Genomic DNA, 26,601 nt, shown 5'->3' with positions numbered 1-26,601 from the left:
AGCTTTTCTTTGTCTACCTGTCAATGCCAAAGCCCATATGTGGAGTTGCAAAATTACAATTACTGGAAGGCATGCCCCTACTCCTCCTTCTGCTCCCCTGTGCCAGATAGCGTAGCTGGCAGCTCCCAGACCAGGCCAAGCCACTGCATCTTGCACGCAGTGTCTGAGAGCAAGGAAGAGGCACGTTACTGTGCTGTGAATGTAGCAAGGGAATGGAGGAAAGAGGCAGTGTCTTATCTCATGGTAGTGTCACAAATAAATATGAGAGTAGGGTTTACAGAAGTCCAGCAAGCAAGGCTTTTTTCTCTCTCAATTATTATTACTTTTTCTTATTAAACATTCCTTGTCATTGACGTAAGACAAATGTAACAGCTGTAATGTACTCTAAGAGAGAAGGTACTAGCTGCTTTATGTTAATCTTTGGAGGAGGAGTTGTTCAAGCCCTTACCTTGTACCAGCATTGCTTGTTGCTTGTACTTACCCTCACCCTAGCTCCTCTGGAGAACAGCGATAAATCATCAAGCTGATAGTTCCTGGCAGTACCAAATTTACTACTTTGTTTCTTCCTTACTCTGCGTGACAATTCAGCTCTTTCAGGAGGGGAGCACCTCACAGTAGGAGTAGATTCATGGAACTTGCGTAGCTCTCGTGCTGAAAATATATCTATCTTCATCCTCCCCATCAGCCTGTAACGTAAAAAAAAAGCCTTATTAAAGCGTGTATTATAATTCTTAAACTGCCAGCCAGAAAAAAATGTTCTTTCACTGTTCCTACATAGTATATTTTCTCATTTAAAACAGCAACATATTTGTAAAGGGGAAGGAGGATTTCCCTGTGTCCTAGATCTCCCAGAACAATGGTTACACTCCTGTAAAAATACACTAGAGAATATTCTATATGTGTGTCTGTGTGCGTGTGTTTCCGTGAATATTACACAAATTGCTTTTGACGTCCTCGTGTGCGTGGTGGCTTTGGAAGGCGAAATGTTTATATTGCACATTAACAGTTCCCAAATGTAAAGATGCTTCGCTATGGGGCTTCTGAGCACTTTAGCATTGACATCAGTTGGCTTTGATTTAACATAGTTATGACGATCTGAAAATTGCGTAACAAACGTGTGGTAGAAAATGCACTCCAATTCAGAGGTGCATATAGCTCTGCGGCATGTGCTTCTGTGTACATGGCCAGAAAGTTAGAGTAAATTTTTTTTCAAGGCTTTCAATTATGATTAGGCATGCGTTTCAGGTTGGTTTTTGCTTTTAGAAGCACATGAAGTCAAAAAAGGACTAAGCACTAGAGCAAGCTTCCTCACATGCACACTTCTGCTGATCCAGTTGCAAAACTGAAGTGTGAAGCAGTGCCTGTATCTGTTACTCTAACAGGGTATCCTGCAAACCTAGATAGAAATAGATCGGATTTAAAAGCGCTGTATAAGCACTGACCTTTTTTTGCCTTACTCCTGTTTACCTTGTTAATTCAGAAGCTAAATTTTCTACTGTTGCAAAACTAAAGTTTCTGGTATTTGGATTCTTCTATATCTTGACTTCTTACTACAACTGGCACAGCATTACCACAATTTCACCTGAATTGCTATGTAAAATACTTTTTCCCCTCTGTCTCAGTTAAGTTTCAGAATTTCAGGATGTGTAGGAGACTATTTCTTGAGGACAAGCACCAGGGGGAAATGTACATTCTCAAGATAGTATATTCTTCAGAAATGTCATAAGCATAAACAGTATCAGTAAATCCACTCCTTTGCAAGGTCTTTTACATTTCACATTCAAATTACCAGAAACCACAAGTTACAAGTCAAGGTGGGTAAATATTTGTTTTCATTCTTACCCGTTCTCTACACCAGGTAATGTTGTGACTGAAAACTTAGTTTATTTTTTGTTTTAATCCATAGCAATAGGGGGATGTTCTGAATCTTATAAAGAAGAAAGAATCTGGGAAAGCAAATGGGAAAACCAGTCTTGCAGCTTGCTGAGCCCTAGTACTACTCTTTCTGTAAGACTGAGTGGAGAGGTGGTTCCTTTCTTAGAAAGCTTAGCAGTCTATTGAGCAGTTGGCTTCCTCTGCCAGCTTCTTAGCAGCTTTATCCAGGAAAAACATATTTCTTGTGGGTAAACTGTAAAAGGAATGCACTTAACATAGAGGTCCATTTTCTCTTTCTGTTAAGTTTTGAGACAGAGATCCAAAACCATTTGTTTTAAAGGGTCATCTATTTTCCCGCCCCTTTTCTCCTTCCACGGCCTTCACAGACTAGCACAGAAAAGCTTGCATAGATAGCACCAAATGTTACTGAAAGTATTTTCATAATCTTGTTTAGGGAAAAGATTCTTGAGAAGGTAAAGGTTTTTCTGCGTGTTGTATTTATTTTGTATTTGTCCATGTTTTCATATAAAATTAAACATTTTTTTTTTCCATGCAAGAAGAGAATCAAAAGTTTGTTGAGCCAGAGACAAAAGCAGTGAGCAGAGGGGTGGACAAATGTGCTTTCTAGGAAAATCAACATGTCATCTTTATATTTTTATTTATGTACTTCAAACTTTGGCGTATGTGGAATAGCAGGGTGGATACACTTAGCTAATTGTCTGACATCTCAATACATACTTCTGTTATTCCACCATGGAATTTTAGAGAGCAGGATTATTCAGAATTTTCATTCTGACGAACAAGCAAAAAATTCTTCGGAGACCCATGTAACCAGTTGGAGTTAATCAGACTGTACACATGTGAGCAATATGTAGCAAATTAATGTAAACCAAGTGCATTTCCTATGCGCTTGTTTTCCAAAAGGAAACAATCTTTATAATTAGTCACATGATTTTACTTTTCATCTTGGGAGTCCTAGCTCTTCATCAGTCAAGGATAGTGGGGAGTGGGGTGGTGGAAATAGCATTTCTTCATGCTCCCATGGCTTTTCATAAAAATGTAACAACACAGTTTTGTAATGGTAAAGTTTTTCTTGCAAAAAAACCTGCCAGTTTTTTAATGAAAACTTTAATTGACAAATGTACCTACTCCAGTATAGGATGCTTGGAAAGCGCCGCTCTTTATGTCAGCGTCAAAAAGGGCGGTACTGAGACAGTTTCAAGAGCTTCTGCATTTAGAATAATCTGATGAAATGCAGACAGCTCAACCAACTGTTACAAAGGAAAATATGCTCATAAAACAACTTTGAACTTCTATGCTAATGCATTCCAGATTTCTTGAGCAGATTACATTTTTAGCGCGGAAAGATCTACTTGCTCAGACAATGTATTGTTTTGCTCTTCTGAGCCACACAGTATAACAGATTGACTCACTGCTAAATTGTCATTCTTTCTTTTAGTAAAAGCTTTCCCTACTGCTTTCCTTCTCTATATCAGGTCTCAAAATTCAAGATTTTGAATTTCAAGCATCTCAAATGTTTTCAGTTCTGTGTGGTGTGTTTTTATTGCTTTGAAAAAAAGAATTCAGTGTAGCCTCTGGCTGCATAGTTTTATCGCTTTGACAGTTGTACTGTTCCTCCTCTCCCTCTCTCCTTCCACTGTGTTTTGATGCACCAGAGTAATTTCAGAGAAATTATTTGGCCTTAAATATTTTTGGATTAACTCTTTTAAGAGTGGTTCTTTTGGTCCCTGCTAAAAGAGGAGAAAGAAGCTTTGAAAAGGAAAATACTTGTAAAAACTCCCCTGATTCCTCCTTATGTTTCCCCATTTGTGGCGGTTTTTTGCTATCCCCAAGTGGGTGATTCTAGACAATACAACTCTTTGTTTGGAAGCCTAAACCACCAGTTTGGCAGGGCTGTATCTATCTGTGACCTATTTAGTTTGAAGTGGGTATCTGAACTGCCTTCGCAGCTTCATGCTGTAGCACTGCGCAGTGTAAGGTCTGCTGGTGTTGGGAAGGTACGACTGGAATGGGTGTCGTGAACGTGTATTTGCCTTGTGGAGATTGTGATCACTTGCGCAAATGAGTCAGTTTTTCATAACTCCATCTTTTCCACTTTTGGAACAAGGAGACGGATAAGGAAGCGTGGGATAGGTCGGTATTTTGTATTAGGGTGCAATCTGTATGGGCACTTCAATCTCAAAGGCTATTGATTTAGTCAACAAGAAAGCAATGACTCTTGTGAAGACCATTCATTCATTTGCAGTAAAATAGATTGATTTTTATCTCACTAAATCTATCGTTACCTCAGTCCCATTGAAGTTTGGTTGTTATCCTTATCATGTGTGCTGGTGTAACTGAAGTTTGCGTTGGGTGCTGGGTACTGCTCTGAATACAAAAGAGGGAGGCAGAATGCATAAATCCTCCTCCACATGTTGTTATAGCTGACAGCGGAAAAATGCTCATGCTTTTGTGATTAGGTAGGCTCCTACGTGAATACTGTTGGCTCTGCGTGTGTGTAGCTGGATCTCAACTGTATGACTAGATGGAAAAAAAAGTGTCTGTCTTATTTTAAGCAAAGGGAAAAGATGCTTTTGTTCCAGCACCGCCCGGGGAAAGAAGCAGGAGGGAAGGGGAATAGTGGGAAGCTCTGTATTCCCGTCTCCCTGAGTCATTAACAAAACACTGTGGCTAAATCAAGGTTACTAAACCATCAGCTGGCTCAGAGCATGGGGAGTTTCAAGTCAAGATAAGCTTGTACTCACTTGCTCTTGCCTCATGAACTGAGGTTGAAATCACTGAGATTCTGGATGGAAGATAGCTAGCCTTATACCACATAAATTCTCCTGTTATGAAAACAGCGCTCTTGCATATTTTTTTAATGTTTGTCTTTCTTTTGGCTAGCTGCATGAAGCTTCATTTTACCGAGAAGGGGCAATATTACTTACTCTGAATTGGCACAGTTATAAAGAGGTTTATTTTAGTGAAAATTCTGTGAATTGAGTAACTATTTAAACTTGACAGCTTCTTAAGTATTGATGACACTGAACCAGGCTTCATCAGTTTGCTGCCTCTTGACTTGTGATTTTCTCAGATAAGTCCCGCACTCGAGATCAGGGGCAAATGTTTTAGTTCAGTTTTCTCATTACCATGCGGACAGGCAGGCTGCAAGTTACGACTTGATCCACTTACTCAACTGCAGTCATTTTGCAGTAACACCATTGTTTCTGTAACAGACAACATTTACGTCAGGGGAAAAAAAAAGGCGCCAACTATCCAAAGCTGATAGCCAAAAGAAATTCATCACTGGAAGAACTTTTGATCTTTTTATTATACTTGGAAGACGGCTTAGATAATTTTTTTTTTCCAATTTCTACTCAACATGTGTCCACGTTAGTTTCCATTCATGAATGTAAAAGCGATGTAACGCAGTAAAGTGACAATGTTCCATTGGCCCAGCAGCAACAACTCGCCTATGCAATGGATTTTTAAAGCAGTTTTGTTCCTGCCTTGAGAAACCCCATCACCCCACCTGGGAAGTACTTTGTCAGACAAAGCACTGTTGACTGGACATATCAGCCCTTTTTCCCTAATGAAATAGTAATGTAAAATCATCATGTGATGTCGACTATAATGAGAAGGAGCAAAGGAAAAACTATGGCATAAGCTTCCTTTACAGATAAAAAATAATACCCTATGGTCAAATGACATAATCCTGGAATTAATGACCCATCGAGTACAAGTCCCCATAGGGGCTGCATTTTAGTCTGACAAATAGCATTGTGTAAAAATTCTGAAGGTTTTCTTGAATAAAGCTAGTCAGGACTTAGTTTGTATTGCTTAGATATATTTGTTTGTAAGCCTGTTTAAAATGTACATCATTGGTTTAAAGACACTTCTAACGTATTCTTGATACACTCTAAAAGAATTAAGAAATACAAGAAAAATAGCACTGACTATAAGAACTGTTATAGCAGGAATGCTGACGATATTACATCAAAACATTGGTCTGGATTTTTAAATCACTGTATGTTTAAATCTCACCCATATTGTAGTTTGCTTCATTTAATGTAGGTGTTGTTTTAAAGGGTATGGTTTTGGTGGACTTTTTTTTTGGTTTGGGTTTTGTTGTTGTGGGTGTGGGTTTTTTTTTTCCTTTATAACTACCATTAAAAAATTACACCATGATAAAATTAATAATAATGTCATGCTCTTTATTTATACTAAAACACTGTAATGCTGGTCAGTCCTGTATATTCCCATGACAAATCTACTTTACAGTATAGCTAAAACACCCTATTTAACTCTTGATATGCTTCAGTAAGGGATCACATTTGAGTGTGCTTTAAATTTGTTGTCCCCAGTCAGGAATGGAAACCCAAATGGTTTCTCATTTAAAGCTGGGGGATTTTTGGTGACGGGGTATTTTCAGATTTCCTCATAAAACTAATTTCTTTTTTGGAGCTGAGGGAAAGGCTCATAATCTGTTTCCCCTGTGTTTTCCTGGGGAGAATTTGGAATGAGAGTGGGTAAATAAAGGTTACTTTTCTACTTTAATGGAGAGTTAATATCAGATTTGGCTTGTATTTTAATGTTTGCATTTTTTGTTTGATAAGTCTGTTTCCAAAGTATATACTTTTTACTTGTTCTAGTTTTTATGTATCTTAACACACTCCCGTGTATTACAGCCAGTCTCCAACTGAACAGCAACCCCCTGTCCCTCTTAGAGAACCTATTGAGGCTTTGAATACAGGATAAACTCCATGTAGGGCATCAACCTTGCAGCAGATGTTGGTTTATGTTATGTGCCTCTGCACTAATATTAGACAATTTCACTAAGATGTTTGTAAACTACTTTTGCACTAGTGGTGTATTATAAATAAATAAAATTTATTTAGACAATTCACCTAATGGAGCACATTTCACTATGTGGCAGGCTTAAGCATAACAATTCCTAATTTGTCATTTAGGCCTTCAGAAATTATGATGGTGGCTTCTGAAGTCATGACACTTGGAACATAATAAACTTGGGGTTCTGTTCATTTGGTTTCTGATTTGGAGATGTTATTTTATATGTCAGCTTCTGACTATATCTCAAAGCCTAGATGCTTAACTGTAAAATAAAATTGAAGAGAGGTTTCTAATATTATGCTCAATTTAGAGCTGAATTAGGGCTTTTTCAGTACTGTGGAGAAAATAATTTTGTCCCCTAAAAGCTGAGGGAAAGGAGAGATTTATAGCTGCCATCCTGGACACTGCTTCCTGCTCCTAGCAGGGGGGTTGGACTAGATGATCTTTAAAGGTCCCTTCCAACCCAAACCATTCTGTGATTCTTCCTTGGGTGGGGGCAGTGCCTGCAGCTCAAGAATGTAGAGGGAAAAGGCAGAGAGGGGCTGTTTGGCAGCATTGGCTGGTTAAACCGCCAGCTCCCCTCTACTCCAGCGCAATCAATATAGGTGCTGGGTAGACAGCACCAGTAACCTGTGATTTGTCTTTTTAAAAAATTTTTAATTGCTTTATTATATCTCAGCTGATTCATTCAGCTGAAACTTGAAGGAACTAATTTCCCTAACAACTGTGACAAAAGCAGATTGCTGATAATGCTGATGGCTGCTTACCTGCTATTGCAACAAGACCCTTCCTTCTACTTGCTGCCTATCGTTTTAAACTGAAATGGGAAGTTTACATCCTAGACACTTTCACAGGACCTAGCACAATAGGATGCTGCTTTACACTATAAAACTGCTACACTACTTTTCCTTTTAGTCATAGATATATAGCATTGTATGATGATCCAACAGCAGAGAACGTTGTCAAATGCCATGCAGTGGCTTGCTTTGGCAACTAAAGCTGAGAGATTGCTTTGTATTCGAGAGTCGCTGGACAAAGAGAGCGTAGGAGCCAAATCTGTCTTTCTAGGCTGCCTAACCCTGGGTGTGGCTACAAGCAGAATAAACCAATTTTAAGTCCCTGATGCTGCCAAAAAGAATACGGTTCCCAGCCATATGTTCCTTTCTTCTCCTCAGCAGGTTAGCACTACTTCCCTCCCTGTGCAGCCAGCTGGGTTGGTCCCTGATCCACTTGACTATTTTTTTTAGTAGGGTTCATTCTTAGGTGGTTCATGTTGTGAGTATGTGACCAGAAGGTAGTAGTGCCACGACAGAGGCTGGCAGCAGGAGCACCTGGACAGGAACATTTGGGAACTGTTGCCCCTTTTGGTGGCAGCATCACCTGAAACTCACTCAGTCATGCAATTGCATCCTTTGAGCAAAACTGTCCTTGGGTGGATTTTCTTGAATTAAAGGCAGGGAAGGGAAAAGAAGATGATAAAACGGGGATTTTAGAAGTGTGCTCAAGAGAAGTCCCTATTTGGAGAACATCTTTACCTGTTTTTGATTTTCTGTGCCATGAGAAGGTGACATGCAGGTCTCCAAACCTGGTTTCTGTCTGTGCAAGGGTGACAGCATGAATGTTCAAGTGTACATAGATGTGTGGAGATGTGCTAATCATCAGGCCCTCTGTGTCTTTAGCACTTGTTCTGTAAGAGGGGAGGAGGGTGTGACAAAAGGAAGTGGTTTTTTTAATTACTTTTGATGAAATTAGAAAAAACAGTAGTTCTCTGTAATGCTATGTGCTTGGCATTGATTTCTACGTTGTTCTAATCTAAGAGCAAAAGTAGTTCAGATACTTGATTGTTTTGGCTGCCGATTAGAATAAATTTTTTTTTGTCTTTTTCATGGGATTTTCCCAGTGGAAGTAACACAGTTTGTTGAGACAAAACAATCTTGACAAAGTTTAAGAAGAACAAGGAACTTTTGATTGCAGTGGTCACAGGTCTGTGATTCACAGCGGGGTTGGGTTTGGGGATTCCCCCCAGCAGGCTGTGGAAGTGATCATTGACTCCTTCAGCTCTAGGCACTGTAAACCAGCCACTTAGGTGACTTTTTAAGAAAGATAAGTTTTCCAGAGTGTTACAACCATTTTCTCATGAGGCTGGCAAAGTTTCCATTGTTGTTCCAATGATAGTACATAAGAAACATTAAGTGATTTTAAGACTCTTCACATTCACACTTGCACAAAGACCACTCATTAAGATGCTTCTACCAACCTTCATCATTGAACAGTTAACATACAGACACAAGTGCAAATTATCCCTTATTTAACTTACTCTTCTGTATGGCAAACTCTCTAACGTTTTTGTTACGGAACAGCCTTTCAGTTCACCCATACCTTGTAAGCATGCTAGTTGCCATGCTTTGCATGCTGCAGTGATATTCAAAATAGAGATGTTAATACTTGGTAGAATAGTAGAAGAATTTCTGTCTGGATTCTAGCCAAAGGCAAGACTCAAATAATTTAATCAGGGCAATATTTCTTCCTGAAGCATTAGTCTTAACTTGGCTTTGGCATTGATTCTTGAGCAGTGCTGTAATCTGACTTGAAAGTCAAATATCTCAAGTATGAGGTATTTACTGTCTCGCTGTCAAAGATGCTATAAACTTTGTGCTCTTACAAGAAATTGGTATTGTACAAATGCTTTGTATGTAAAGATCACTGTATTTGGACCTAGCTGTAAAAAGAAATAATAATAAAAAGTCTTTTTTAAATCCTATTTCCATGAAAGGTGATAACCTCCAATGTTGCTGTTCTCTGCCTGTCTCTGTATGCATCAAAACCAATGACTTTGCTTTTTTTCTTTTTTTTTCTTTTTTTTTTTTTTTTTTTTACTTTAACCGTACAGTTTCCTGTGAAACTATGCTTCTTTGTAATTTTCTTTGTAGGCAACAGAGATTTTGCTCCTGATGATCCACTGGAATTTAAGTCTCATCAGTGGTTTGGAGCCTCCGTGAGATCCAAAAATGATAAAATTCTGGTAGGTTTGTGATGCCCTTCAAATGCCTCAGTACTGGGATACTGTAGTGGAAAAAAATGTGAAAAGATCCAGATAACTCAGGATTTAAACAAAATCCCACTAATCAGTATGGCTTGTCTTTTTTACAATTTACTGGCTAGCCTTTTTAAACTCTTTATAAACACAGGCTCTAGCATTTCTCTCTGGTTTTAAGGTAAGTAGTAGAATTAGTTTTCCTGAAGTTAGAATGCGTTATAAATTCTTGATGAACTCTTTACAACTGTTGCTTTAAGAAATTATTTCTAAAATTCTTGCAAAAAATCAGGTGTTTCTAAAAACACAAACTGGTGATACTTGTGCCCCAGTGCTGATAGTACAGATCTCTAATAACACATGGTACATCTGACAAAATTTTTTTTGGTTACTATTCTATAGAAAATTGGAATTCCGTTGTATTATTCTATAACCCCCAGCATTCTGAAGAGGAGTTTGTTTTCTCACTGCCACATTTTCTTCCTTAGGCCTGTGCCCCATTGTACCACTGGAGAACTGAAACAAAGCAAGAGAGAGAGCCTGTAGGAACTTGCTACCTGCTTGCTGGATCTAAATCTGTGGAATATGCACCTTGCAGGTCAAGTAAGTGTAGAGCACTTCTGTTGCTTTTCCGCTTGTAATTTTTCCTGTGTTATATTTTGCGTACGTTTGCGGTGGGGTGTTTTACAGGTATTTCCCCCTTCCATGGATAGCCTCATAGCAATTAGAAAAAAAACTAAGCCAGATCCAGACATCTGAATTCTCCTCCAGTGGGTGTTCAGGATGCAGACCTTGCTTTCTCTGCTGTAGGGCAGAGGAAAATCTTAGATCCAAGTATTGTTGGAATTGAGGACTTCAGTTTTTGAGTGGATCACTTCTGTAGTATTCACTCAAGCAAAATTATGTAGCAAGTGCTTTTTCAAAGACCAACTATAGAATTTTCTGAAGCTCAATTATTCAAGTAATTTAAAGAGAGCGCTCATTTTAGAAGACAAGGTTTTGCACAAGTAGGTTCTGATTTCCATATATGCATACATACATGGCAATGTAATTTTTTGATTATATTCATCGTTGAACATTTTTAGTCTTGCTTCGCATCCATATCGTGTAGTTGAGTTGGTAGGTTATTCAGACATAACATTTTTTTAAATATGGAAGTCTAAAAGTTCAAGCTAGGTTTTTTTTTATTTTATTTTTTTTTTTATTTGCTGAAAATCATTGGTGAAAAGCAGCAATGAAATCCAATGTGGTCCAACATAAAAAGTTAAATAAACATTTATTAAATTAAATTACTGCTAGTTAAGTAGTTGCACTTACAGATAAGGAATTCTCAACATTTCTACTCTGGAGCTGTATAATCATAGGATTAACTCAGCTATAACAATGCGTGCTGGGATAAGACTTAATATGTAAAGATCTTTTTCAGCCATGTATAGTTTTGTTTGTTTGTTTTAAGCCAATACTTGAAACAACTTACAGTTATGTACCTTTCAGATTTTTATTCCATACCAAAAGAAAAACTTATTCCCTATTTTCCATATACCTTATTTCCTGAATAAAAATTGCAAATATTTTCCCCCCAAACTTTTGAAGATCAAATACAAAGGAATATGGAGTTGCTGTTTACTTTGCCTGTGTTAGGCTAGATCATATGTTCGTGTTACATGTATGTTAGACCAGCCCTGAAGTTGTTACAGCATTTGGCTGTAAGCTGCTGATAAAGAGAAAATATTGATTTAGGAGGAAAAAAATTCCAAGGTTCAAGTTCAGGAGTGCAAGGTTATTTAGGAAGATGCATTGTAAAGTATTGACAGAATAATCAGATCTGCTACTGATAATATTTATTTTATTTATTTTTCTCTCTATTCTCTATCCACTCTTTTTTTTTTTTTTTTTTTTTTTTTTTTTTTTTTTAGCCACTATCGATGCAGATGGACAGGGATTTTGTCAAGGTGGATTTAGCATTGACTTTACAAAGGTATGTCATTCTCAGTTCCTACGAGTCAGCAGAGAGTTGCAAGTTACCAACAACCCTGATACAGACCACATAAAAGCACAGCTATTATGAAACTAAACGTAAACTACCATTCCTGGGGGGAAAAAACACAACCAGACATATCCTTGTAAATAAACAAAAATAACTTCAAACCACTCCAGTATTATAAGCCTGTTTCTCCCTACATCTTCACAGCAGCACGCTTGCACCCCTTGTAGGAGTCCTGTCCTAAACAAATAATCTGCTTTTTCAGCCTCATGCCATAAACCTCTGCTGCAGCTAGTCCTCAAGTGAAATAAACTGTAGTAGTCAGGTTTTTTGAGACACTTATTTTGAAGGGATTGGTGCATAACTAGTGTTATTTCTTGAGGAAGAATAACTTAGTGCTGAAGGGAACTAGTAAACGATGTTCTTGTGAATTATGCATTGTTTTTCTCATCAGCTAGCAGAAGTAGACTTTTTTTTTTGCCATGTCTTATGTTTCTTCTACTTTTATGTTCTCCTTGCCTCTTACAGTTCTTTTTTTTTTTTTTTTTTAAATTAACAATTACTGTTTAAGCACAATAAAACTGTACACAAATCTGATAACTAACTATAAATTTTTATATTGTACAGTTAAATTGTTTTGTGTAGTCTGGACATGTTAAGACCACGCAAGTCCTATATGGGGCAATTTTTTGGGTTCTTCACATCTTATGATTGGGTCATATCTCTCTACTCTTTGCCCATGGACACTCTTGTTTTTCCTCCAGAGGAAACTGTGCCAAGTGCACTATAGGACTGTAAGTGTTTGAGTTATTTTGTATGCACACCTCAGGCTCACTGTGCAGACTAGCCCCAGTTAAATCCAACCTTGGGCTCTAATCCAATACCCTAGCTGAGTGGGCAAGCCTGGGTATAAGGTATCTCCAAATCTCTGACCTAGATTTTTCTGAGTGGTGAATATAGTAGTTTTTAAGATTAAAACCAGAATAAGTGGCTTAATTATGCAGCAAAGCCTGTGGTCCAGTTCACTACTTAGGGAGCAAATTCCCAGCACTGGGATAGCTAATGTGGTTTAAGTCTCATAAAATGGTTGTGGATTGCAGTTATACCAAGGAATACAGAGTGGGGGAATTAGATCACAGCTTTTCTGATTTAAACTTTTCTAAAGATAAGTTACAGAAAGTGGCAGGGGCAGAAGACTAAACTAGTTTTGTGTACTGACCTAAAAACATGTTATCATTGCCTTGTAGCAGTCTTAAAGTTTTCTCCTGACTATATTTCTGTTGTCTCAGATTTATGTCAATAGAAGAGTCCATTACAATGAAAGCAGAATTCTGCCAAGCATTTTAAATGGGTGAAATAGAGAAGGAAGTCACTGAAGGCATACTGTTTGTTATCTTAGCATTTTACAAGACACATTTTTAATTTATCACTTCTTCAAAAAATAATATGAAGGGGTTAGTGAAGCTACAGTGATATACATGCATGGGATTACTTCCCATAAACAGAGGATGTGTTCTCTTGTCTTTAGATATGCTTAATGTATGGGGTTTTTGTTTGTTTTTCCCTCAAAGGGAGATAGAGTGCTACTTGGAGGACCTGGAAGTTTTTACTGGCAAGGTGAGATATATCATTTAAGTCACAGAAAAGCTGACATCTTAGATTTTTCTCTTTATCCTCAGTCATTTGTATTCACACTCCTCCAACCCCTGTCAAAGTCTTTGTCAGTAAGAAAACTAACAGAAATAGTTTTTCTTCATCCTTCAAAATATTTCCTGAATAATCATGGCAACCACAGGTTAAAGCAGAAGTAACAGTTGTGTAGATGTGTCTTTTGTCCTTTAAATAACTCTATGATTGTTTCAAAGGAATTTTCCCAGGAATGTGGAATTTGTTTCTGCCAGCAGGATAAGTTTCCTTTAGAATATTTTGCTTCTTGTTTCAAAATCTACACATTCTGTAATTTCTGACGCACATATGAAGTATGTATTTTCAATGAGAAATGTACCCTGCAAAGAGTACTGTCAATATTCTTCTTTGATGACAAACATGTATTGCGTTTGTTTATGTTGATCTGCTTCTGCCTTGGTGCACATTTTACCTCTAACTGCACTGTTTACCCAGAAAGCTATGTATATATTTTGCTGTGGGCTTCAGTTGGTGTCTGTTTGCAGGACCATTCAGCATTTAGCTATAGTTCCCTGTTCAAAAGATAGTGCTGCTACAATCAAGACATAGCTGCCAAGCTCTGTTGCCTGTTTTTTAATGTAAATACCAATGTTTATGAAAGATTTTCTGTATCACGCCAGCCTGTACATAGATGCAGCAGCACAGGAGGCTTGTTTCCAGTCCTACGCTTTAAGCTCTGAACAAAATTGAATGACTGTAACTAAACTGCAGATACAGTATAATACAGATTATGTTTTTGTATTAATTTTGTTACTTTTTGGTAAAAGTGACAGCTCATCTGCCAAGACAACCTTATGCTCTGCTACTACTACCATAAAAAATATCTCGGCTCTGAGTAGGAGACAACAGTATACTTCTAAAAAAGATAGTTCACCCTTAGATTTTTATTCCACATTCTGAGATGCTGAGGGGTAGTTTTCCCTGTACTTCAGACATGTATAAATACGTATGTGAAGTGCTCTTCTGAAAAAAAAAAAATTGTTGTGATTCAAGATTTAATTTAAGCTCAAAAGAAAAGACTGTAATGAAGTCACCATCTAGTGGCTAGCGAAGGGAAAACAGAGAAGGCAGTGAGGTACAGTGCCCATCATCTTGGCGTCCTGTCTGCCATATGAAGCTCTCAGGTTATGGTATATAGACAAGGAACTGTGACTCAGTTCTGCAACATCATAAGCATATGCTTACTGTTCGTTTTGTTTTTTTTTTTTTCTGTGGTTTTAAGCTGTTTTCTTTCTCTTTAGGCCAACTTATTTCTGATCGAGTGACAGAGATTGTGGCTAAATATGACTCCAAGGTCTACAGTACAAAGTATGATGACCAGTTAGCAACCAGACCTGCCAGTGCTGCTTTTGATGACAGCTACTTGGGTGCGTAGTTTGAAAAGGAAGAAAACCTAGCCTGAAAAACCTACTTGAACAACTCCCATGCGTTATTCATATTTCAGTCTAAATCACACTACTATTAATTCAACATTTGACAGATAACTGAAGAGCTACATATCTGAAAAGACAGTAATTTATGTATGATGGAAGCTTAGTTATCTTGCCATAGGCTTGATTCAAAAACCACGTGATGACAAAATAAATGGAAATATTTCCATGAATTTTTATACTCTGTGATTCAGGACAAATATGGGAATGGCTGAGGCATGATTTTTACATGAGATGTTAGTCACATGCCTATTTTTTTAGAAAAGTATCTGTTTCTAAATAATCTACCAAAACAAAATAAAAATGTGAAAGAATCATGTTTGGGAAGAAAACTAAAGAAGATAGTCCCTTAGAGGAGTGGGAAATCATCATTTAGCTTCATATATCTTTAACTGGGTTCAGAAAAAAATCAAGGATAGACCAGGACAATTCACAGGATGATAATTTTAAAATTTTCATGCTCTGATCTCAAATTAATGGATGCTCATGAACTGCAGTCTAGTCACATAGCTGTGAATAGTCTAAACTACTTCAAGGCAATACTTATTCCGTTATGTTTTAAGATGAAGCAAAAGGACTGTGCACAGAGACCTATGACGAGTGTTAAGAGAGCTGAAAGGTTTAATAAGGTTTTTAAAGTAATTTACTAATTTTGTCTGTTGATCAGGTTATTCGGTGGCTGTTGGAGACTTCAATGGTGATGGCATAGAAGGTAAGACCCTTGCTGCAGTAAAATAAACAAGTTAATACACTGGGCAGGTCTTTCAAATAACTGTTCTAGAAAAAACAATACAGTGCACAGGAAAAAGTATAAAGCACCAGGAATGAGCTACTCTGTTCAAGCAAAGTTATTGTGCTTTGAGACCTGAATTTTATCTGTTATCTTGCTCTTTATTTCAGACTTTGTATCAGGAGTCCCAAGAGCAGCAAGAACTCTGGGCATGGTAGGAAATTAGAAACATTATACTTTACAATAAATGAAGATTATGAATATTGTTGGTATGTTGTAATGTGTATTTCTTCATGTGCAGGTGTCTATTTACAATGGGAAAAACATGTCTTCCATGTACAACTTCACTGGAGAACAGGTATGTAGTTTTATTCAGTGTGATGAGTGACCAGGAGGCTATTACTCTAGAAAGATGACATGTTGAGACAGTATTTAGGGTACTAGAACATACTAAATTCTGTACCTTATTAGCTTATGTGCTGAAGAAAAATTTTATCAAGTCTGTAGGAATCCTGAAGATGCGTGTTCTGTGAGCTCCCGTTTTAAATGAAGGAAATTCTGCCTATTTTGACAACTGGTAGAGAGGACTGGATCTTAAAAGGGGGAATGGGGAAGGTAACTGATCAGTTTACTTTCTAGCAGAGTAAGGAACAGAAAGGAAAATACAAGAAGAAAGGAGACAAAAAAAATTGTGGTATATATTACAGTCTCCCTAACATCTTTTCTGTACAGATTTGTATAAACGTGTTTGTGTGTTTATATCACTACAACACATAGGTTTGGTTTGAATTTTGTTTTCCAGATGGCTGCCTATTTTGGATACTCAGTGGCTGCCACAGATATCAATGGGGACAAGTAAGTGCCCTCTATTCCCTGCTGCCACCCAACCTGTTTCTGGAAAGTAAAAAAGAAGCCCTTATTAAGGAGTCTTTCCTACAATATGTATAGGTTTCTGGCTTTGTTTCTGATTTAACATGTATCTGCACAACACTATTTCTTGCCTGCACTCAACATTTGTTTTAGCAGTTGTAGATTTGTTTCTCTATTTATTTACATAAATACACTTGTGTATTCACATGCTTTAAATGCATTGAAGTCTGGTATATTTGTGCTTACTTTGTCGATAAATATTTGCCTTCAGTTGCAATTTAAAGATAGCTAACTTTCATCTTAGTATTTCCCGGAGTGCTGAGTTAGTCCTACTAACAGATGCTTAAGAGAATGAAGCTGGATTTTCATGCTGTTATTGAAAAACTTTATCCTTTTGTCCAGTTATACAGATTTGTTTATTGGAGCACCTCTTTTTATGGATCGAGGTTCTGATGGGAAACTTCAAGAGGTCGGCCAAGTTTCCATTTGCCTTCAGCGAGCCTCTGGAGGGTTTCAGACCGCAAAGCTGAATGGTTTTGAGATATTCGCAAGATTCGGCAGTTCCATTGCTCCTCTAGGGGATCTAGATCAGGATGGCTTCAATGGTAGGACACTATTCATTGATCAGCATTTTCAGTTCATAGATGAAATCTAGACAGCACACTGCATGTGGATTCTGCACACAAACATTACGCATTCTAACCATGACTGAATGCTGGACATTAAGGTCTAGACTCCTTTCGATGCTTGTATGCTACTCCCAAGAATGCTAACAGGAGTTACATGGATGCATCGAGCAGAGACTATACCATTTGAACTACAGCATGGATTATTTTAGCTGTTACACTGATCAGTTTATTACTTTGTAATTGATAAGTACAGTAGAAACTTTGATAAAATATCTCACTCTCCACTGTGACTTGTTAGGACATCTTCAATATAATTTTCCTGTTTTCATTGCTTAAAGCCAATTTTCCTCTTCAGAAACACAATGCTGACTGAAAAGAAGGTTTTGTTTCAGAGAACTGGTTAAAATGTTCTGATAGAAGAGATTCTCCTGAGAAAAGTCTAGAATTTTTTTTATTTTATTTTTCATTTCAAAACGGTGAAAACATCCCATAACAACTACAGCCAACTGTGCCAAGAGCTGAGTGTCTTGAACAAGTATTTGGATAAGAAGTCTGAGTCTTATACAACTGAAGCCGTGGACTCTCAAACCCTTTGCCAGTGCTTTGCATTACTTTTGCTTACAAATGGAGAGCAATGAAAGAGACAAAAATCATATAGTTTTGGGATGGATACTTGCAGAAATCCCAGCGAGAACACTTGGTTTTGCAGGTCCTACTCCAGTGTTTCCTTAAGAGTGGGTAGGAATTAGAGTTCTGCAAAAAATACTCGTTTTCATTTTTCAATTCTGCTTGCAAGCCAAGTATTTTCTGAAATATTAAAAAATTATAATAGGCTAATATTTCAGTTTCCAGGTAGCTCTAATTTATTTATAAATAAATTATAAATTATAAATATTAATTATAACATAATAGGCAATTTTTCTGGTCTTCAGCTCTCTTTAACTGTCCTGGAAAGATATCATTCTATACCTAAAATAGTTGTATTTTAAAACTGTATGAAATGCAAGAAGAGATGTAGAAAGCAGTATAATTTGTTCCAGCAACTTATCCACTAAGTCATATTAAGTGGATGAGCGGTTTATCCATTAACGGATAAAATTTGATTGTTAGGCCAACTATAGGTATGTTAACTTCAGAGTCTCTTTTTGTTATGAACCAGTTTGAACAGGATGTATATTTTGTAGCTTAAATTATTTTATGTCATTGTTTAGATTTTAATTGTTAATAGTATACAGAATTAGTGTGAAGATGCAGTATCACTGCAACTAGTCACAGAAGACTCTGGAAAGGTTACAGCTGATAGCCAAAAATCCAGTCACTTGATGAGATTATTCAAACAGTGTTTGTATTCCATCATATTTCAATCAATAAATACACTGTAGGTGAGGAAATCATAGCAAAAGCTGCCTCTTTGTAACACTTTGACATTTTGTCTGGGTTTTTTTCCCCTGCTCTGTTTCTTCTTGAGAGTGTTAATTAAAATGCTTTCCGTCAGTGTGGTGCAAGATTAGAATTTCTACTGTTTTCATAAAGTTTACAAAGATGAGTCAAAAATACAAATCGTAAACTTTTGAGTCCTTGTTCTGTTTATGAAACTTACTAAATTTAAGGAAAGAGGAGGAAATAATGTAACTACTCTGTATAGTGTTCAATATTAAAACATTTTCATGTTTGGTCTTTGAATTGACTGCAGAAATGTTGAATTTAGATCACACGTACACTTCTAAAGCTGTCCTTACAGATAGTCCAGTTAGCGTTTTGTTTATTGCTGTTTATTAGTCATTGATAATGAGTACTCTCCAATTGATTAAGCTTTAAGAGATAGCATAATTGCACTAACTGAAAGTTCTCCATAAAATGTACTGCCAAGACATGATCAGGATAGACTGGAATTTGATATTTACCATTGTTTTAGGCTAATAGAAATTCTTCAGAATTATTAAAATGTCACACACCCTTTGGAGGAACATGACTATGTTAGTGAAATGGGCAGATAGTCCTGCTTAGTTTTGTGGTTTGGCACCAACAGTGACTAATTCTAGGTGTTTAACATTCTCAAAAGCATCTCAAATCCATATGATTTGGCTGTAAGTCAGATACTGAAGTGCGGAAGGGTATGCAGAACTATTCCTTTCCTTCCCTCCCCCCCGCCCCCGCCAAGTCTATGATATATGTTCTTGTTAAATATTTATACTTTCTAGAAAATGCAGCATCCAATCAAAAAAAAAAAAAAAGTTGTTGATGAGCATTTTAAAGGCCAGTTGCATTTCCTCCCTGCTGACACGCATTGAAACTGTAATATCAGAAATTACTGATGGATGTAAGCACAAATATGTTCTCTTAGCCTGCGTCTGGAGATGCTGACAATTGTTCTTTTGGCTAACAGATATTGCAGTTGCCGCGCCATATGGCGGAGAGGACAAGAGAGGACTTGTCTATATCTACAATGGAAGAGCAAATGGTTTGAATGCAGTCCCATCTCAAATTCTCGAAGGGCAGTGGGCCGCTCGTACTATGCCACCCAGCTTTGGGTACTCGCTGAAAGGAGCCACAGATGTGGACAAAAATGGATATCCAGGTCCTTTGCTATAAATGTCACTTTAGAATAACTTAATAGTAGCCCCACCTGTGACTAACAGCATATTAAAAAAAAAAAAATTATAATGTGTAATATTTCTCCTTTCTTCCTAGACTTGATTGTTGGAGCCTTTGGTGTTGACACAGCTGTTTTGTATAGGTAAGTATCCCTCTGTGCTTTTACGTAAGTGCAAGCAGAAAGAAAGCTCAGTGGCATTCTTGAGTTACAAAAGAAAGCCGGATCAGAGAAGTCTGAAATTCTGCCACTCCACCTTCCAAACTCCTGGAGGTAAAAAAGAGGTTATACTGCTGTTTTCACTGACTAAAGCCATCTGTTTATCTTTCTCAATAATCGATAGATAAGAGAAAATATAAATAAGCAGTCTTCAAGGCTTTCTGAGTGACAGTGTCCTAGATTCTGACACATACAGGGCACTGCTAGCTATTACACTGCAATCCAAACTGGCTCATTTTGGTAAAATACCGTATTTGTCCATGCTAGGAATAGATAGGACGTCCTCTTAACACATTTGTCCATGTTCTGATGCTGGTGGTAATAAGAGGGCACAGAAAAGCCTACTGCTTTTCCCAAGTCTACTCAACGATTATTTTTGATTGTTGCAGTTTCACTAACTATTGTCTAGGTGTGTATGTGTATATTTCACAGTTTGATGGGGAGGATATTGTCTAACGTGGTTGTTGAATGCTGCTCAAGAGGATGTTTTTTTTTGCAGGGCCAGGCCAGTTATTAGAGTAAATGCTGCCCTGGAAGTTAATCCAACCATTCTAAACCCAGAAAACAAAGCCTGTTCACTGTCAGATGTAAAAGTTTCTTGGTAAGCAGGGTATCTTTGTTTTAATTCAAGGGGAGGGATCTTTTTGGTTTTTATTTTCATAAGCTTTCAGTTTTGAAAAGATTCAGGAAATGTAGCCAGCTAATTAAAAAAGGCGATCAAACACAATTTTTTTCTTTTTTTTTTTTTTTTCTTTTTCTTTTTGTGAGAACAGACAATACAAAATAAGAACTCTGACAACAGTGGGAGAAGCAGCATTGTCTTCAATAGATGCTAGACTGACTCCCAAGTTACATCCTACCTGCAGAGATTGCCAGTTGTCTGTGTTAAGTAGAGTAAGATCTTCCCAAAATCATAACAGATCACACGGCTTTTGCAATGTTTTTACCCATTAACTTACTTGTTAGGTGAAAAATACAGTGGGCTTATAGAAGGCACTTGGGAAATGATCTGCTCTGCAAACTGGTTTTGGTTCTGGTTCTTGGACTATTATCCAAACCCTCTTTTCCTTTCCAGTGCTAACTTCCTTTTGAACTCAGTATGCCAGTTCCTTCTAGCTTTAAAAATAAATAAGCCACATTTGATTTCAGGAAGAAACATACCGCTTCACAGGTGACTATTATATCACTCAAGACTCCAAAGCTTTGCAGTGCTGTCTACATATAGGTTATAGTTTCTCTCCTACCAGTAGAAAATAGCTTTTGGGAGTGAGCTAGAGTCTCAAAAAGAATGCCTTTGAACTGAGAAAAAACAGTGAAGAATTTTAGAAGAAAACGAGAGAAAAAAGTGTGTGAAATTTATCTTTTCTTTTCCTCCAAAACAGCTTCAAAGTGAAGTTCTGCTTAAAAGCGGATGGCAAAGGAAAGCTCCCTAATTCACTCAGTAAGTTCTGCTAGTTTAAAGACTTTGAAGTCTTTTCATACTGTTTGCACACGTGAGCAATGGCTGTCATTGTTTTTCATTATTGAAACAGCTGGCTGCCCTTTGCAGCACAATCGTACTGGTTCAGTAACCATATACGTTTATATGACTGTCTTCAGCAGTTTTTTTTGCGGAAGTTGTGTTGAAGTCAGTGGGATTTGGGCATACTTGGGACTTTAAGCGCATGTTTAACAACTTGGTGGAACTAGTCTTGGGAAGTCCTTTGTATTTTACAGAATTGAGATCGACTCTCATTGAGGGGAGTTTTAGACAATAATATTCAAGTATGTGCATTGTTAGGCCTGAAAAACACAGACAGGCCACAAAGGACTTTTCACATTTCTGTTGAAATTGTGACCTTCTGATTGATATAACTGATTTTTGCATCAGAATCTCTGTATCAGAATCAGAAAAAGATTGTTTCAAACAGGTTTTAAAGTTGTCTCTAACATTTTATAGTGTGGCAGACAGCCTGCTGCAATCAGGTTTTGTCTACTGATTATAAAAGCTTTTCCGTATTTTCTGTATGGCATGTATAGAGGTGGTATGATCTGGGAAGATTCATATAAATAGCTGTTACATACTTCAAATTCCATTATCTGTAACAAATATCTGAAGTAACTAGATGAGCAATACAGTTAAATAATAATGTGCAAGATTGCTTGAAAATTTTCACGGGGAAAAAATTAACTTTTGTTCTTGCAGTTCTATAGCAATTATAAATGTATCGGTGTTCCTACGTGTTTCCAGTTTTTAAGGAAAAAGCAGTCTAGTTTATGACAGCAGTTCTTGTTAGTTACTGTATTGAGCACTAATGTAGAACAGATTTTATACTGAAAGAACGGGAAGTTTTAAAAGATCCAAGTACCAGGTTTTCTTTGTAGCTATAATCAGCTTTTAGCTCCATTTCTGATGGGAATCTGCACTGTGCTGAACTGAATGAAATATCCCTAACCTAAATGCTTTGCATTGGACAGATTTCCAAGTGGAGCTGCTGTTGGATAAACTTAAGCAGAAAGGAGCTATAAGGAGAGCTCTCTTTCTCCACAGCAGACAGCCTAGCCACTCTAAGAACATGACTATTACAAAGGGGGGCAAAATGAATTGTGAAGAACTTGATGCCTTTTTGAGGGTAAGTAGCCATTTACGTTTTAGGCAACTAATTTTTGGTGCATTGTCTGTTACAAGTTCCTTGTGTTAAGTGTTTAAAAAAAAAATAGAAAAAAGAAATGCTAGAGAAACTTCACGCCCAATGAATAAACCTAAAACTACTAAAACCGTATGTCCTGGGTTATCACTGCTGTTGGAGGATGAAAGATGGATACTATTGTGATTAAGGTCCTGGTCACTAAATGGATTGGAAATTCAATTCTGAACTTTGTTATGGACTTCCTGGACAAGTTGTCCAGGCACAAAATTAGTTCTAATTTACAAGGAACATGAGAGTCAATAAGCAGAGGTTATGCTTCTACTTTGGAGGTAAAAGAATAAAGAAAAAAACAGATCTGCAACTAAAAAGCAAAGATCAGCAAATAATGGAGGAGACAGAGGAGGCTGAAATATTAGGTTTGCTTTTTCTTTTTGTTTTAGTCACCACAAATGTGGACAGACGCTAACATAAGAAGTGTAACCCAGTAGAGAAAGAAATAAGCAAAGACGTGTGAAAGTGTAGCAATGTAAGTTAGATGCAATTCAGATTTATCTCTGAGTACTTATAAATCAAACATAAAGAATACTACTCCCATCTCCAAAAAGACCCCCAATAAAAATACTAATAATCATTACAGATTTATGGAGGACAGGTAATACCTTTCGTTGACTGGCCTTGTGAGTGGGATATATATGGAAAAAGACATCCTAGATCTCAGGGTTAGTAAAGCATTAACACTTTTCCACCCAGCGGTCTCATAAAGTAATGACACCTGACCTATATGAAATGATGTTAAATTGGATGCAAAAACTGTTGAATACTCTAAGGAAGAATTATTAATAGGTTTCTGCCCGTAAAAAGATAGCTTCTTAAGTAAGACCCTGCCATGAGCTGTTCTAGGTTCAGTAATTCTGATAATTCTCAGAAATGAGAATAATGAAGCAAAGTTTACACTGATAAAATCTGTGGCTAACATAAAGCTAAGAGGTGGTTTGTAAGTACTCTGAAAGGGAACACCAACATTTGATAACCAGAATGATTTGAAATGAACAATACAAAAGTCAGCAAATCCAAGTGCAAAGTAATAATTTTAGGAAGGAAAAATCAGAAGTCCAAAGATGAGTATTTATGGGATCTCAGAAGCTTACTGAATTTTGTCTGAGAGGAAAGAGTGGAATTGTATAGCCCTTTAGGCTCCTTAAAGGTCCATGAGTTAATAATTCTGTATGCTCCAGTTTTCCCAATTGTAAAACAGGCATGTTACTACTACTATTGTCCATCTTCAAAGTTTACACTGTAGATTGTTTGACAAGAGATGTTCTAGTTTGAAAACAGCTCAGAAGTTTTAATTTTCTTGGCTGCCTCATTCCTACTACATCATGAACAATAAATTAAAAAACTGCTCAATATTGCTCTTGGGATGACTGTTGCCTATAAAGACTTCTGAAGGATATTTTGTTGTTTTCTTCACACATTGTAATTTTAATTAAAATCTTTGTTTTCCTCAGGATGAATCTGAATTTAGAGACAAACTAACTCCCATTACTATTTTTATGGAATATCGTCTGGATTACAGAACAGCTGCAGATGCAACAGGATTGCACCCTATCCTCAATCAGTTCACTCCTGCTAATATGAGCAGACAGGTATACTTCTTATACGAACTGTGATGAGAGAACCCAGAATGTATTTTCAGCTTTCAGTACTTATTCAATACTTATGTTTGTCTTAGCACTTCTGAAAAACTAAGATACCAAAATATACATCTAGGCTTCAGTTTTGAATTATGGAAATATTGATGGTTATTATATGTTCATCTTCTCTTTTTTTTCCTTTCCTCTGCATCAAATCTCTTTTCTGACATGCTATGTCTTAGTGCTGGACTTCCATTTCATGCATACCAATTAGCAGTTTTCTGGAGAAAAGCAGTTAGAGTAGTATTGAAGGTGTTAATCTTAAAGGATTGGAGTGTTTCATCCATTGCTCCTGCTGTGCTGCTCTATGTATTTAATGTTTATCCCTATAGTTCTCTGAAAGTAATAAACATAGTTTTTCTGTTTCTGCCCTTCATACAAATTTTTACACTCATTTGTAAAGAGGATATTGGAGATGCAACTCAAGATTAATAGATTATTCGAAATATGGAAAAAGGATTTAAGATCCTGTAGACATCAGTCCTAGAATTGCAGTGTGGCAGGATTAGCCACAAGTGTTCCCCATATGTAAAAACTCACTTATTCTCTTCTGAAGCTAATGAGCTGAAGGTATCTCATAACCAGCTATTTATAAATTTTTTTTATTTGGTGATGAAGCAGTATTACTGGAAATTTATGTTAGAACAGGTGCAGGAATTAATAAAACAATACGCATTTCATTTTTGCATAGGCACATATTCTGCTGGATTGCGGTGATGATAATATCTGCAAACCAAAGCTGGAGGTTTCAGTTGAAAGGTAAATACTACAGGGAAAAGTAACTTCCCTACTTGAATTCTAAACTTCTGAGAGCTTGTAATACTTTTGTTTAAAGGATGTATTGAAATAAGTAGGACTCCTCAGTGTATGCAACCTAAACTCATGCTTATTTGTTTTAAGGAAAACCCATTTTCTGCTTTGTCTCTGGCTTGTAATACAGGGAGAGGACACACCTCCTCTCCCCACCCCGGCCCCCACTATAAGTACAGAGTATTTATTTGTTTATTTGCTAAGCTGCATATGCATAGCAAGCATAAACCAGTGTTAGCTGCCATTGTACCACTGTTCTGTTACTTAATCGTAGGTAAGACACATGAAGATGTGAACAGGCATGATTTTATCCAGCAAGGGGCGGGCAAGGCTCTGTTGTCACATATATGAAAAAAATTGTTAGTATTGATAACATCTTCTATTAAACTTGGAAAAAAGAAGCAAATTTTAACTGATAAACCTTTCATGAGTTTGGGCTTTTCGTGCTTCCTATACCTGAAAGCCATCCTTAATGTATTATCCCTGCTCATCGTGTCACCTGGTTTTTACGCCCTTCGTGCAGAGCTGTAGGATATGCACACGTATGTAGGTGGTACAGTTCACGAGCACAGTTGTTCATGCAAATGCTTCAGAAACATATGACATCAGTGTAGATACAGCTAGGTTTCATTGTAGCTGGTGAAATGAAAATACATTGTTTGGAAAGATAGTCTCTTTGTGTCTGGAGCGAATGTATTACAGAGGTCTTGCCTGTATTCTGTAGTTTAGCCTTCCATCAAGTTTTTTTATAAATGTATGCTTGTACCTCTCTGCTAAGTAGGCATGTAATTCACATAGTGATTTAGCTGTTCATAATTGTTTGTTCTTCGTTAAAAAAAGTGTTAGTGTTTTTGTGGTTTATTGTAAATTTTACAAAAAAAAAACATTTTTACAAAATTGCATGTAACGTTTGCTCAATTTTTGTGGTTGTGGACATGTTTTTGTTTTAAACACAGTGTAGAACTCTCCTGATATTCCTGAAGCACAGGTACTGCCTCTAGGTTTCTCTAATGTCTTTGTGCAGTTTCAGGATGTCTCTTGTTTCTGTAAGTCCAACCAGTTTAATACACTTTAACACCTGAATGCGGAGCTCATTTTTTACCCTTGTTTTTTGTAGTGATCAGAAGCAGATCTACATTGGCGATGACAATCCCTTGACACTAATTGTCACTGCTCAGAATCAAGGGGAAGGAGCCTACGAAGCAGAACTCTTTGTCGTCGTTCCGCCCCAAGCAGATTTCATTGGTGTTGTTCGTAACAACGAGGTAAAATTCCAACTACCTTTCTTCTTTGAGCTCCTCTAAGATCTCTTTTTGAGTTAGCTAGTAAGTATTTATGTTATTTTGCCTTGCCTGATTGCCAAAGGCTCTTCACGTAGGTTTTAAAGAATCAAGTGGAGAAGTGCTTTAGGTCACAAAAATCATCAGTGTTACCCAATATGAGAGTATTGAATTTCTCTTTTTATAACCTTAGAAAAAGCGTCTATGTCGTAGCAAAAATACTTGTCTCCCTGGAGACTTTAATACTCAGACTTTATTTAATTTTAGTGCTTGATTGTGTTAGGAT

General features: G+C 37.1%; 1 protein-coding gene across 1 annotated transcript in view; it reads left to right on the top strand.

Annotated features, from left to right (window-relative positions):
- ITGAV (integrin subunit alpha V) overlaps window positions 1-26,601 on the top strand; it is a 49,301-nt gene that overhangs the window by 5,941 nt on the left and 16,759 nt on the right. The window contains exons 3-20 of the mRNA XM_086751572.1: window positions 9,657-9,748; window positions 10,249-10,363; window positions 11,677-11,738; window positions 13,316-13,361; window positions 14,672-14,797; window positions 15,528-15,572; window positions 15,761-15,804; window positions 15,892-15,948; window positions 16,393-16,445; window positions 16,863-17,065; window positions 19,476-19,667; window positions 19,781-19,826; window positions 20,401-20,502; window positions 21,284-21,342; window positions 22,359-22,513; window positions 24,040-24,177; window positions 24,917-24,984; window positions 26,153-26,300. Of these exons, the coding sequence (XP_086607698.1) occupies window positions 9,657-9,748; window positions 10,249-10,363; window positions 11,677-11,738; window positions 13,316-13,361; window positions 14,672-14,797; window positions 15,528-15,572; window positions 15,761-15,804; window positions 15,892-15,948; window positions 16,393-16,445; window positions 16,863-17,065; window positions 19,476-19,667; window positions 19,781-19,826; window positions 20,401-20,502; window positions 21,284-21,342; window positions 22,359-22,513; window positions 24,040-24,177; window positions 24,917-24,984; window positions 26,153-26,300 (1,751 nt within the window). The remainder of the gene's footprint in view (window positions 1-9,656; window positions 9,749-10,248; window positions 10,364-11,676; window positions 11,739-13,315; window positions 13,362-14,671; window positions 14,798-15,527; window positions 15,573-15,760; window positions 15,805-15,891; window positions 15,949-16,392; window positions 16,446-16,862; window positions 17,066-19,475; window positions 19,668-19,780; window positions 19,827-20,400; window positions 20,503-21,283; window positions 21,343-22,358; window positions 22,514-24,039; window positions 24,178-24,916; window positions 24,985-26,152; window positions 26,301-26,601) is intronic.

Source organism: Chlamydotis macqueenii, chromosome 6, assembly GCF_036417535.1.
Source record: "Chlamydotis macqueenii isolate bChlMac1 chromosome 6, bChlMac1.mat, whole genome shotgun sequence".
NCBI classification, from domain to species: Eukaryota; Metazoa; Chordata; class Aves; order Otidiformes; family Otididae; genus Chlamydotis; species Chlamydotis macqueenii.
Note: the sequence above shows the minus strand (reverse complement) of the source record. Positions and strands in the feature narration are given on the sequence as shown.